The sequence below is a fragment of the Taeniopygia guttata genome, chromosome 1 (genome assembly GCF_048771995.1).
Source record: "Taeniopygia guttata chromosome 1, bTaeGut7.mat, whole genome shotgun sequence".
In the NCBI taxonomy this organism is placed as follows: domain Eukaryota; kingdom Metazoa; phylum Chordata; class Aves; order Passeriformes; family Estrildidae; genus Taeniopygia; species Taeniopygia guttata.
In genome coordinates, this window is record NC_133024.1 from 28968390 (window position 1) to 28983156 (window position 14767).

The window sequence follows — 14767 nt, forward strand, 5'->3', positions numbered from 1 at the left end:
TTTGGCCAAAATGGCTGGACTGAGTAAACACTAACTGGCCTCCAGATACAAGAAGCTAAAGAATGGCTCCCAAAGGCAGGCACTGCAGCTAACACAAACTTTCTGCTTCCACCAGAACTTGCCTCTGCGTCCAGTCAGAGAGCTGTCTGCATTCACGAGCACCTTTATCCCTTTCCAAAACTGCCTAAGATAGGCTGCCCACAGCACTCAGGACTTTAGCCCACAGATAGCAGCAATAATTGTTCCAAGGACATGGAGCTTTTCCTGGCATTGCCTCAGTCCAGTCACTGTAAATAGTATATCGAAGGTCAAGTCAGGAGGAAAGAGAAAAAAATTCCCTGGCAATCTAAATAGGCAAAAGCCACTTCCTTTTATTCAAGCACTTACAGTGAGCCTAGGGCTGTCTTTGCACACACAGACAGAATCCATCGCTCATTTGTTTCTGAATGATCTTACCTTTCATTCTCTCTTACTGCAGATCATGGCATCAGGTCCACTTGCTGTGGTCCTACAGCCTCTGCAGATGACTGTGTCACTGGAGAAAGTCGTAACAAATATTCACACTGTTGTGGGCCCACTGTCACCAGGACTAGGATGTTTTCCTTTAGTGAACACTAACACTTCAGGACCATCCCAGAGAAAGCCTGAACAAGAGCAGCTTCTCCTGAAACACCTTCACCATGTTACTGCAGAGCAGCTTCACACAAAACATGAACACCAGCTAGGCCACAGGCCTTGTCACTGGTGATAGTACAACTTACCACCCCCAGCACCAGGACTTTCCAAGAAAACACAGATCTAGCTCTGATTGATTCACAATATCGGATGCAAGGACAGAGGGTTGCAGAGCTAGCACCTCAGGGGGCAGAGCAAGCTGCCACTTCCCATCCAGTCAAGCCCACTGTGACAGGAGAAGGCAGAGTTTGGAGTGCGCAAGCGCTTTTCCCTCAACTTGTCTCGGTCATTTTTCATATCTTGGCACAGTGTCAGAATGCCACAGCAGTTCAGCTGGGCACAGCTCATCTCAGACACTGACCCAGTTTTCCTCAGCCCCTGTGCTGCCTGTGTTTGCCTGACTGCTCACTGGAGACGAGTTCCACCCGGGAGGCCAGAGGGGCAGCTTCTGACAGACTTCTAGCAGTAACAAATAGCAAAACCAGCATAAAAAAGTGCTGGAATCATGGAGAGGCAATAGGGAAAGGGGCAAAGAAAATGAAAATGAAGAGAGGACAGACCACCAACCAAAGAGGCAGAGAAAGAGGCATTAAAAAGCTCACTTGGACAGTAAGAGCACAGAGGAAATATTTGGAGAACTAAGCAAAACGCAGCAAGAGGAGAAGGACTAAGAAAGCCAGCTGGGAACTTCAACAGAGCTTTAGGTATACCCAGCAGTGACTTTAGGGAATGTGATACAGGTGACACTTTTTGTATGCAGATATGACTTGGAACTGAACTGAGACACAAGAAGACATTTAGAAGAGCATAAAATTGCTCTCTTTTTGACTGAGACAACTGATCAGTTTCTTATATAGGAGTTCTGCTCCCAGGTGTACTGTGGGATAGCAAGAATAAATACTAGATGTGAGAGTATTGAAAATTGAACAGTGTCAAAGCTGGAACTGGAGTCAAACTGGGAAGGATGAATGGACACAGATGATTTTGAGGCCTATGGAAAACTGCATGTGCAGAGCTACAGAGGGCTTCAAATGAGAATGACTCGAGGCAAAGGGATGGAGTTTGGCACTTAGGGGGCAGGATGATAGAAAGGAGTTAGCAACCAATAATATTGTAGAAGCATGATGTAGACATTTAGACATTACATTTCTCAAAATGCTAGAAAGATAGCATAATTATCATGAAGAAAACACACTAGAAAATAAAAATTGTAGTGTTTTTTAGATAAAACACTTGTTCCCCCCTCCCCCTCCCATAAATATGGCTTGCTTACGGTGGTAGCAAATTCCTACTGGGCCAGACTATTCCACAGTGACTGCTCCTGTGCATCTTTCATCTTGTTCTGAATAAGGTGGGATCAGCCAGCAATAAAAGCCAGGCACAGTGATGCAATAGGGCCCTGGGTTGATCTAGAGTTTTCACAGTTACTACAACTGTTTGGGTGGGGAAGAGAGAGTGGAAAATGAAAGAAACATAAGGAGAGAAAAGTGTGTCTTTTGAGTCTTAAAGAAGAGCATCAAATCAACAGAGATAAAATAACTGAAGTGACTAAGACCTCTTTCCTGCTTAACTGTTGATAGATCAGTTGAGTAAGGGATTTTTTAGGTAAAAGAGGTGGAGCTGAAGCAATTACTGGCTAATTATATGTGGGAGAACTGCCAGGGAATGGGTTGTGTGAGGAAAAAATGCAAAAACACTAGAGGAAAGATTTGGGCAGGGTAGGACAGAATATGAGTAGACAGCAAGCACTTGATACAGGAAAAGAAGCAACCTACTTGAAAAGCACCAAAATGTATGTGCAAATAGCAGAAGGAGGCTGAAGAAACTGATGAAAGGAGTGAGGTGGAAGAAAAAAAATATTGAAAAAGGTAATCTAGATCAAGGCACCAAACATTATTGTCAGCTGTGAGTTTACCTTGAAATTCAAGCTCTTACCCAGGACAGGCTAGACACTGGGTTTGTTCATTTTGAAGCAGAGCAGGCTGTGGGGCGGGAGCTTACGGCTGTCATCAGCCACCTAATGGGAGGATTATGAAGAAGGTGTAGGCACGAGGTGACAGAACATGAGATAACAGACACAAGTTGTAATAACTTCTTACTACATCTTACTAAAATCTTCTTCTACATAGGAAGAAGTCATTTCACCATGGGCGTTGTCAAATATTGGAACAGTTGCCCAGGGACATTGTGTAATCTCCATCTTCAGTAATAACTAAAACTAGAGTAGAACAGGCCTTGAATGACCTAACCCAATTTGGTCCTGCTTTGAGCATGGGGTTAGATCAGATTGACTTTCACAAGTCCCTGAAACGTAAATTATCTTGTGGCTTTAAAGGAAGCATCCTTTAAGTGATTAAAATTTAAGAAGAGCTTATTGTGCTCCTTTTTCCTTTTGCTACTACTATGTGCATATTTTTAGCAGACTATAAAATCTTTTACTTTAATATAAATCTTAACATTCTTTTAGCCTCACACACTTAAAAAGGTTTATCCAAGCTGATGAGAAAAGGCATTTTTTAATAACACAAAAATAATCATGCAATATTCTTCCCAAATGAGACTTCCAACAACTCCCTGCACAGTTGCTTGCTCCTGTAGTTATCAGTAATACAGATGTGATTCCTTCTGCAATCAGAAGGGACTGCATATAGCCAAAGGACATGGGCACTTTTATGGAATCCTGACAGCTACTACAGATGACAGACAGACCTTTTGCTTGCTAAATACTCTTAGAAACAAACATCCAAAGAAAGAAGAGAGGAGAAGCAGCCATGTGGATGGCTAACCTTGGTAAACACCCAAATGCCCACCCTCTTACTCTCCCTCCTCAGCAAAACACAGGGAGAAAATTGGATGAGAAAGCTCGTGGGCAGCGGTAAAGAAGTTATAAAGACAGCGAGCTTGTTTACCAATTATTATCGCAAGCAAAACAGACTTGGCTTGGGGAAATTTAATTTATTGCTGATTAACATAGATTTGGGTAATGAGAAAACAAAAACAAACATTAAACCAACACCTTTTCTCCTCCCTCTCCCAAGTTCAGCTTAAAGCTTTTCACTCCAAACGTGTTCCCTCCTCCTCTTTCTGGCTGGTGTTTTCTGCCTCTGGTTAAGTATGTTTGTACAGGGGTGCCACACACATGGCTAATCAGCTCGGCTCTGTTCAGAGCTCTGTCCTTCTTTGTTTGGAAGTCAGCTTACCACTTTATCAGGAGGCAGTCATTCTTCTTATCTTTTCTGTCTACATTGTAATTTAAAAAAAAATTTAATGTCCCAGTCATAAATTCTAAGTATTATTTTCAAAAGCACCTGGTAATCTAAATCCTATATGATTTTGCATGGCAAGGCACCCCATGTGCATACATCTACAGAAAGTAAAGGAACTAAAGTCCCAACCTTCTTTTTTCCTCTGTAAACTGCCATTCTCTTTTCTGACTGTTCAGCATGACAAGTCTAATTAGATAAAGTGAAAAGTGAATCCCACACAGATTGCACCCCACATCACCCAAAGGGATTGCTAAAGGTTGCTGTTTCACTCTTCTATTTAGCTGCAGAAATCTGCCATATAGTAACACAGAGCAGACAGTCTTATAAAAATAAGGAAAGAAAAGTACCTTAAATCATGATAGGGGGCAGGGGGAAAAGAAGGGCTTTCTATCTATCTGCTCAGAATGGCTCTTGGCAGATTTGTTGTTCTAAATAAAGAGCTAACAGCTGGTCCAGGAAGGACTCCACAGGCTTGCATATGGTGAGGGGGAAGGCAATGCCCACACACTCTTCAACCAAAATGCATGAAGGAAACTTGCTTCTCCTCCTTATCCTTGGTTGATTCTTCAGTCTTACTAAGAACATCTCTCTGCATTATCATCAGTAGAAATCTGCCTTTGAGCTATTGCTTTTGTTCTGTGTTTCATCTAGAACTCTGTGTCTGCTCTGTATCAGGGTGTACGTCTGTTCTTAGGAAAGGAGAACACATGCACAGAGGAGAAGGGCTGGAGAGGACTCCACACAGAACACCAAGCAAAGGGACACAAGCTGAATGTGGCTTCATTCAGTCAGGACAGCAACATGTTAGAAGGAGAAGAGATCAGGAAGGATGACCAAGCCAGAGGAGTTTACAAGAAACATGAGGAGCAAAGAATACCCTTTAACATTATGATTCATATTTGGTTGTCATTGGCTGCTCTAGGCTGCTCATGGAATCTCAGGAAGTAAATAATAAGAACTGACTTTTGTAGTTTGATAGACTGTCATTATTTCACTTATTCCTTATAATATTAACCATTTTCATCTATCTCCAGCTTCTATGACAATGAGGCAGCAAGGAAGTATCAGCTTTCACTGAATACTATGGAAAACGGAAGACTTTTTAAAAAAAAAAAATCCTTGTTTTTATTTGGGAAGCCAAATTTCTTTATCTTTTTTTTTTTTTTTTGACTGCTTAAGACTACTGTCTGAAACTAAATTATTGACTGGAAGTTTATTTAGACTGTGAACTAGTCGTGCTACTGATGCAGACAACAAATTTAGTGCCATACAGAGTTGCTCTAAGTCAGAGCTTACTGCCTCTAAAGCAGCACTAAATGAATGCAGTTACATTTCTCTCAGAATGAGCAGGATAACAAGGTACACATATTTTAATTATTCTCAAAGTTTAAACAAATGAAAAGCACTTACCAATTTTAATTGCTTTTTAAGTCTCCAGAACAATGACCTGTATTTTAATAAAGCTATTTTGCATGACCCAAATCACTTCATGAAGCAGGAATTTAAGGTTGTATATTGACGACTATTTATTATTCATTGTATTTGCACTCGGTGTTAACCAGAGTATTTGTACATTCCCTGTCCAAGTTGAACTCTTGTTTGAATAAATCCAACTTTTCAATTTTGTTTGCAGCCAAAACTAGGTTCCACGTTACATTTATTTTTCAGACTACTAGGAGTAATGAAACAACATTTTAGACTGCTGAGAGATTTTGAATAGACTCATATTAAAACAAAGGAAGCACCAGAAAAACATCATACACAAATTATACAACCAACATAAGCAGTTTGCGCTAATGGACTGTCCTAAACTTAAGATAGGAACACAGTCACGACATCAGACTTGGTGCTCAGGCTTGGCCAGATTTTAGCCCGATATCACTTCTGGGCGACATGTAATGTAATCTACCTCCTCCTAGAAACATATCACATTGGCCCTGGGGCAGAGAGTACATTATTGGCAATGATGATACTATTATGACTGCTTTTTCTAGTCAGAACAGACTCACAGAGCCACATTTTCCCTGTCTCATGACCAGGCTGCTGATGTTTCCCCTTTTTAAATTTTATTACTATACACCAGTAAAAGGGCCCAAAATAACTAGGGCAGAGAGTCTATTAGCTCTGCGTTCAGCTCTCCTCCGTGTGGCATCTTTCTTCTAATTCTGCTGCCTCTTGGTAAAGAAGTGGAATTATGGTAGATCTGGCTAGTGACAGCTACTGTTAGTTCTGTGTAAGTACCCTGTCTCTGGTGGCAGCTGTAACTAAGGCTTGAGTGGAGTTTCCAACCATATTCTTAGCAGCAAGCAGTGGTGTCCTGGTTATGGCCAAGACAAGGACAATCTCTTGCACTAGCTGTGGGCATAGCTGGGGTGTAAGCAGGACCAGATGTTACTCTACACCACCTCTTATCATTGAAAGGGGTGGGGGGAAGGCACTCACACTCCAAGGAAAAGGGCATTCATCTCTGTTGGGAGAAAACCCTTCTGTGTTGGAAAGAACCAATCAGACCAGTATTTGTTTATTGTCACTTCCCATGTAAATCATCTGTCTTACACCTTTTTTGTTAATATTGTTGCTGATACTGTTCATTTTATTATCTCATTGCTGTTTCCAGTACATTGTTCTTATCATAACCGATGATCTTTGCCTTTTGTGCTTCCAATTGGAGCGGGAGGGAGTGGCAGTGTGTTTTCAGTGACAATACCAAACTGGAGAACACCATTCCTAAAGCATGACAAGTGGTCACTCCAACTCCAATCTGTGGAGCTAAATGCGTGAGAAGAGGCTGCTACAAGGCAATCTCTGCGAGAAAAGATTCATTCTCCCAGCTCTGTGAAATTTTGGCTTGGGCCAAATATTGCTGACACAGAGAACCAATGAAAAAATGGCAGCCTAAGGGGAAGAGGAAAAAAGTTCTCTCACCTTGGCAGGCTCGTTCATCATCCACAGGCTGGTAGCCAGCCTTGCAGGCACAGCGTCCAATGGCCACCATCCACTCCCCTTCTCCATTGCAGTGCAGCCGAACGCTCGAGGACCCCGTCATGCTTGTCTCTTCAGCGTTGGGGACACACGTCCCCGGAGACGCCACCAGTGAGGTCCTCTCTCCGCCAGCAAACGTTTCAGGAAAGGAGGCAAATCCTTTCACCACAGCTGGGCACTTGTAGAAAAAGACTTGGACTGCTACCAAGGACATGCAGGCTCCAGAGTCCTGGAAGGCCAGGTAGAAGCCATGCTTGGTGAGTGGCCCAAAGCTACGCACTTTAACATTCATCTTGACCACCTTCCCAGTGCTGTCCACCTGGGAAAAGCTTTCATCAGCTGCAATAGTATCCACTTTGGTCCAGGGGCCCTCACGCCACTCTGGCATGTCCTGAGAGGCTATGTCAGCCTCTGACTGGTGGTAGTAGAGTGTGAAAGTCTCCTTGCAGGAAGAGGCCACAGTGCGCATGCTGGCACAGTCCCTCACGGAGAAACGGAGGCGGACATGGATGCGGTGGGCCCCGCGCCGCTCGATGAAGTGAGTGCGCAGCCAGTTGTTCTGACCTGGTTCAGCCACGTTGCACACTTGAAAGGTTCGGATCAGGCGCTTCTTGTCATCCAGGACACTTACCTCATCCCACTACAATGGATATAGAGGAGAAAAAAGAAACAGTAATAAAAAAATGGATTCAGTATTCAACTGCACCAAAAATACAGGGCAGGTCTTTGTCTTCACCTCTCCTTGCCATGCCTATGACAAGATTTGAACTTGTTGATGCTATGTGCAGCAGAGCATTCTAGACAGAGTATGACCCTGTAAAGAAGAGCAGTCAAAGCTCTGAAGTAAGAATTGTTATGACAGAAAACATAAATCATGCAAACTTGATCACACAACATCGAATCTTAAAATACGAGAGTCACACTTTCTTCCTTCCTATTTTCTCATCTCTTATCTCCAGAGAAAAACCAAATGACACAAACAAATGAGACAGGGCAACAAGACACTGTTCTCTGGAAAACACATTAAAGCAGAAGTCCCTTCTACCTAGCTTTACCACAGTGAGAGCTGTGTGCTGATATCTCCTATGCACATAAACCACTCAGCATGGCCACTATAGGGGCAGGTTCAGATCTGGTTTGTGCCTGCAGGAAGGCACAAGGGAGGGATAAGGAGGGGTGGAAGCAGGTTCCTGTCCAAAGCTGTAAGACAAAACATCTCAACAAGCTTTACAGAATAAGTACAAGGCCCTGTGTATAGTGAGATAGAAGAGAAGGAACCTGCTCAAGCATTCTCATGAAGGTCTGACCAACCAACTTCTCACAATAAGATCTGTATTAAGACCATTTGCCAAGAAGAAACAACAGCAAGTTATAGTCATTTCTGACTCCCTCCTGTGTGAAACAGAGGCACCCTTTTACTGATTGGAAAATCTTTTCAGGTAAGTGCTGTCACCCTGGGCCCCAGTTTAGCAATGTCACCAGATGATGGAAGAGCTTAGTACAGCCTTCAGACTACTATCCACAACTGCTTTTTCACATGGGTACAAATAATGTCCCAACAAAAAGTGTGAAGTTGACCAAGAGAGTCTTCAGGGCCCTGGATGAAAAATGTTTAAAAAATCAGGAGCACTGGTAGTGTTTTTCTCAATCTTTTCAGTAGCAGTAAGGCACATTTGAAAGAAATAAATTATGCCAAGACATCAATACTGGCTTCAGGACTGCTGCCGCTGCCAAAATGCTTGGGTTCGTAACCACTGAAGAATCTCTGAGACATAGGGTGTGTTGGGACGTGACAGGATCCACTCTTACAATGGAAGAAATACATCTTTGTTCATAAACTGGAGGGACTTATTGAGAGATTTAATCTATAATTGATGGAGGAAGGGCATACCACCAGGAGAGCTGGGGGTAAACCGAATGCTGGCATGGCACAGACTTAGGATGGCAGTGCCAGCTGGGATCATATATGCTGCTCCTGGGAGCATGGAGAGCTCAGGAGCACAACTGAAATGTTTGTACACCACAGGAGCATTGGGCAATCATTCATGGCACAAAAATTAACAGGTGCCAGATCCTGCACCTGGGATGGAGTAAGTGCAGGCACAGGTACAAACTGTGCCAGGAGTGTCTGCAGAGCGCCCTGCAGGGAGGGCCCTTGGGGTGCTGGGGGCAGCAGCTCAGTGAGGGTCAGCAGGGTGTGCCCGGGCATCCCAGAGGGCAGGAGCCGTGTCCTGGGGGCATCAAACACAGAGCCCAGCCGGGTACAGGGGGGATCAGCCGCTGTGCTCAGCGCTGGTGCGGCCTCACCCGGAGTGCCGGCAGCAGCTCTGGGCACCACCACCTCAGAGGAGTGTGAAAGTCTCTGAATGTGTGCAGAGGAGGGAAACAAAGCTGGTGAAGGGGCTGGGAGGAGTGGCTGAGGGCTCTGGGTTTGTCCAATGTGGAGAAGAGAGGCTGAGGGGTGACCCCCTTGCTCTGCAGCTCCCTGAGGAGAGGAATTGGAGAGGGAAGTGCTGATCCCTTCTCCCTCAGATCCATGCTAGGATACATGGGAATGGTTCAAATCTGCCTCAGGGGAAGCTCAGAATTGACATCAGGAAACATTTACCTAGAGGGTGGTCAGACACTGGAACAGGCTTCCTAGAGAGGTGGTCAATACCCCAAGCCTGTCAGTGTGTAAGAGACATTTGATAGTGCCCTTTGTAACATGCTTCAACTTTTGGTCAGCCCTTAAGTGGTTAGGCAGTTGGACTAGGTGATTGTTGTAGGTACCTTCCAACTGAAATATTCAATTCAATTCGATTCAATTCTATTCTTATATGGAGAGGTGGCTGGAGATCTCTTTAGTATCTCTGGAGCAGAGCGAAGGAAGAGGATAAGGAGATGGCAACAGCATCCCACTCAGCATCCTTCTCTCTTATCTATCTGGTTTTGCAAAACACACTGCTCAAACTCTTCATATATACAAAATCTATGAACCAAGTCTCACAGTTTCCCTTTCTTCATCAGATGCATGCACGCCTTCCCAGCAGACATAAAGACAAAAAGAGGGACAAGGGAAATGCTTACCCCATCAGAAGGGTGTGCAGTCCAGCCAATCTCTGATGTCTCTTGAGTTGTATCCAGAAGTATTTCTGTTTGCATTTAAAAAACTTAAATTAAAAAAGTATTTTGGGCTATTCCAAGTCAGACAAAAATCTTATCTGTTCCTTTCAAGATTGTCTGGTAAAGGACTTCCATACACCAAAAACAAACATTCATGTTTTGAGACCAAATATGACAGGTTATGTCCATACTAATAAATTAAGAAAGGCCAAGACAAAGGCAGAGGCTTTGGGCACATAATTATGCTAACTTATGATTCTCAAGTTGCTTGGCAATATTCTCACCAGACTTTCCCAGGCAAAGTATAAGCACACTGACAGCATGGTGCAGAATGATCACAATGAGCAGTTCAGATGAGGCCACTCTCTTTTCGGAAAGGAAAAGGTAGGACACAAGATGAGCTACGTGAATGCATGCCAGTCTCATTAGAACTATGGTTGCCCATTTTATTTGCACATGTAAGTGTGGACACAAAGCCAAAGCATGTTTGTTCCCAGCTCTGGACCAAATTTCTTTGGGAGTTTAAGACTGTGACCCAGCTGATCTTGTAATGAATTAATTTTGTTCTGGAGCTGGGAATTACACTGCAGGCCTGTGCAGGAATCCCAGTATTAAATAATCTGTTTCATTATTACACTGCTCAAGAGTAGCCTACATGCAGAACTTCACAAGCCTAGTTTATTCCCACAACTAGTCTGCATTTCCATTGTTATCGAATCTACCACTGGAGACAGATATCAGCCTTGACTTCTCTTGGACAGTTATTCTCTGCTTGGGTACAAAGAAACACAAAAGAGATGTTGACAGTAAAAACTATAAACATAGTATTCTCCAAAAGAGAATGTCAGGGTCTGAGACCACTGTGGTATGCAAGCATGTGCTCTTCACTCTGTATATTTAGGACATAGAATAAGAAAATGACTCAGCTGAATAGGTATTTACATGTGTTGATATATACTGTATAAATCAACTGTTTTTTCTTTAATTCTGAGAAGCTTTATTTGCTTATTTTGATTTTCATATTTCTATCTTATTGCTTTAAAAAAAAACCCTGCAAATAACAGACTGAAAAATCCAACCCAAAACCTAACAGCCATCTTACTTACAAATAAGGTTCATGATCCACTATTAAACCTTGCAAAGGTTTAATAATATGATTGTTCCATGTTTTATGCAGGAGAAAGATCTTCAATGGTTTTTATTTCCGGTTTATGGATTGCTTATGTCACTACCCCTACCAATACACCTGGGGATTCACTGAACATTAATCATCAGAAAGGAAAGGCTAGGCTCATCCTAAAACAGACATGATCAAGTGAGCAAGTTTATACAGACCCCAGTCTTCACTGATGTCCCTGAACTATATTCCCTATATTCCTAGAAGATATTTAATACTTTTTAGACCTCCCTGAGGATGCAGCTCCTTGATTCAAAAGCAGCGCAAAATACCAAGGCTGGCTCGCCAAAACCGGAAAGAACTACTGGTTACAGCTAAAGTACAACCCCCCTAAAATTATGTAACAGACCTCAGGAAATGCTGAGCTGCTCAGTTCTCAAGGATAGCTCGGCTCAGACAGCCCCTCTGAGCAGCAGAACATCTGCAAAAGGCCTCTGCCTCCCTGAGGCACAGTCTTCCCCAGGCTGTCCTAGCAGCAGAGGAACTTGGCATTCCCCTATGCCCATTACCTTCTCAATTGCACAGTCTGGCACAGAGATTGCATTGTGTCATGTCATTACTTTGCCACTGGGATCCCAGACATAGCCTTGATATGCTGAAATAATACACAAGGCCATTTTTCAACACAGAAAGAACTTTTTTTCTAAGCAGATCTGAGTCTCCCTTTTACCAAAGTATAATGCTTCTACCCCATGGAAACTCTAGAAGAAAGTAAAATAGAGAAAAGTTAATCAGGGCATGGAAAGCTGTACAGAAAGTGAGAAAGGAATGGAAAAAAAGGAAGTAAAGAAGACTTGCTCAGTAGCCCATGCTCTGCCATGTCAAGCATATTGTCCAGACAACTTCTCACCAGTGAGCAAGGTAATATTTACCAAGCAAGTGAGTATTTTACAAGCAAACATAAATAGGCAGCCTGAAGTAGACAGAACTGTCCCTTTCCCAATGAATACTTTAAGTCAGAAAGCACTAGAAAAAGTAAGAGAAGTACACAAGAATTTTGTGTGCATAAATCTCATTTAGCAACCTATGGCCAAAGTCCCTCACTATTTTTGTTCTTCCTCCCTTTCCTACTGGCTGTATGCCTGGAATCACATCCCCTGTCACACTAGCTGCATGCACACTCATAAATCTAACAAGCTGTTAAACTGTTCTCTAGCTCTAAGGACAACAGGCACAGTATGGTTCATGTTCCCATGACTAAAAATTCCAACCTCACAGAAGTGCACAGCTGCATCCAAACCACCTCCCAGGAATGGTCCTCAATCCATCCTAACCTCTGACCTATGTGTAGGCACTGTTTGTGACAAGATTATTTGGCATGGGCCAAAAAAACCCATGGCTGTGCTCATAATTTAACAGTATGAATGACTTCATGGGTACAGGTATAAGCCTTCACTCTGACACTTCATTAGCACTGATGTAGCATTTCACACCCTCACTGTGCTGAGCCAGACCAGTATTTTGCTGCTCTTCAGTGCTGACAGAAATGATCTCTTCAGCTGAATTTACCACCTTGGAAAAAAACCCTTTCAACATTGCTCAAAATCAAGGGTCTTGCAACATCAGGTTAGACTCAGGCTCAGTTCAGCCCATGATGCTGCTAGACGAAACACTGATTGAGGTATCTCAGGGTATCATTGGAGCAATATTCCACTCTGCATTAAAAATGAGGAATAGGAAAAGATATCTGAGCAATCCAGAAACACGTGAAATTATGACAATTCTACAGTTCTTCTTTTCACTCCTGGTTTAATCTCAGTTTTGAAGAATGATATTCCAATTTTATGTTACAAGTGTTATTATACTTCGAGGAAGATAAAAATAACTGACAAGAGATTCTCTTCTATGTCTCTCCCCTAAACTAAAAAGAAAAAAACATCACTTTTTATAGAAGAGTCACATGGGTTCATTACACTCTGCAAAATCGAAACTCTCATTTGAGTAGCCTCAGTTCTTGCAGGCCAGAAAGGATGAAATAAAAATCCCAAATGCTTCAGCTAGTACTAGTCTATATTTGCATCACAAACCGATCTCTTGGGCTACATTATGCTATAATGTCAACATCCAGAAAAACTGGGTGGAGGCTGGAAGTTGCTATTACAGATCAGATTGTTCAGAATAGGCATGTTAATAATTTTCAGATTTTGGTCTGCCTTTACTTTACTGCCTTTACTCTGCCTTTACTTTATCTGTAACACATGTACTTTTAAGCACATGTGTTACAGATAAAATGATCCCCTGATGCAAGAGGATGACAATTCACCCAAGGATGGTTGACCCTTAGACAATTTCATGGAGGAAGAGATGGCCTAACAGCTTTCTGGATTGAGGAACATTTGCTCTTGGTGTCTTAACAGTGCAGTGGTGCAAGAGGGAATTCTACAACCAAAGCCTTGCAAACTACAGACATGGACAAGAGAGTCAATCCTGAGAAGAGAGTAAAAGAATCCCTTTACCTGTATGATGAGAATCTGGTACTAAAACTGTAGAATCACAGAATGAAACAAGCTGGAAGGGAGGTACAGAAGTCTTCTTAACCAATGCCCCACTCAAGGCCAAGCTAAATTACAGTAGGCTGCTCCAAACCTTGTCCATTTGAATTCTGAATATATCCAAATGTACACTGGTAGAAGGCAAAGGGCACTATGGTAAAAGGTAACGTTCAGAGAGTTTGCTTTGCTATGGAGCTGAATGCCCCAAGCAGCAAAACTTGCTCACTTAATAGACTTGAAAAGAACTGAAAACATTCCTGAGCTTATTCTGCCTTCTGTGATCATTCCTTGAAAAAGTAGGAAAAGTGTGAATGCTCTCTAAGAAGGCTGGGAAGAGAAAGCATTTCCTGGGCTTGTGCAAAAATAGTGTTAGGAGCTGTCAAATCCAGTAACCTCACACAAGCCAGGCTGCTGCAGCTCCATGGCCCCAGGCATAACCAACAGCAGGGTTAGGTGGGTATTCCCAACAGACACACACAAACACACGCAGGCACTGCACATCCATGAATGGCCAGCCACAAAGACAGAAGCACTCACCAGTCATGCAAACAGAAACAGCACCACCAGCGGCCTCATCCTGCTCCCCTTTCTGGTTGGTCAGGATTAAGGTCTGTTAGTGGGAAATGTATATGCATTTATATACAATGTGGATCTCTGCAATAACTGTCCTTAAAGATTTAGCCTCCTGACCTCTGCATCTGTGGTCTCTCCATCTGCTGGCACCTGGAGCTCACAGCCCCACTCCTGGTGTGAGCAGTCAGACAGGCTCACTCACTGATACACCCCTTCACACACACAGAAGCACACTATGGATCCTCTGCTAAAGGGCTTTAAGGGTGCAGCCCTGGGGGCTTGCTCTCCTGGGTTGCTGTTCCCTGGATCTCTCATGACGTGGTCGTTGCCACTCAGCCTACCCAGGAGTTGCCCTGGGATCATCTTGTCTCCGGGTGCACTGAGATGCACAACACATAGACAGTACTCTCAAAGAACCTCTGGAATTTATGGTGACCACAACAGCTGACCTGGAGCTCCTGATAGTTTTTCCCTCACTAGATAAACCCCCCAACTTG

General features: G+C 43.2%; 1 protein-coding gene across 3 annotated transcripts in view; it reads right to left on the minus strand.

Annotated features, from left to right (window-relative positions):
• The window catches only part of EPHB6 (EPH receptor B6), a 66136-nt gene that overhangs the window by 26883 nt on the left and 24486 nt on the right, over positions 1-14767 (minus strand). For all 3 annotated transcript variants that reach the window (XM_030267833.4, XM_002195043.7, XM_072926176.1), the window contains exons 3-4: positions 9993-10057; positions 6867-7563 (exon numbers count right to left, since the gene is read on the minus strand). In XM_030267833.4, coding sequence (XP_030123693.2) covers positions 6867-7563; positions 9993-10057 — 762 coding nt within the window. The remainder of the gene's footprint in view (positions 1-6866; positions 7564-9992; positions 10058-14767) is intronic.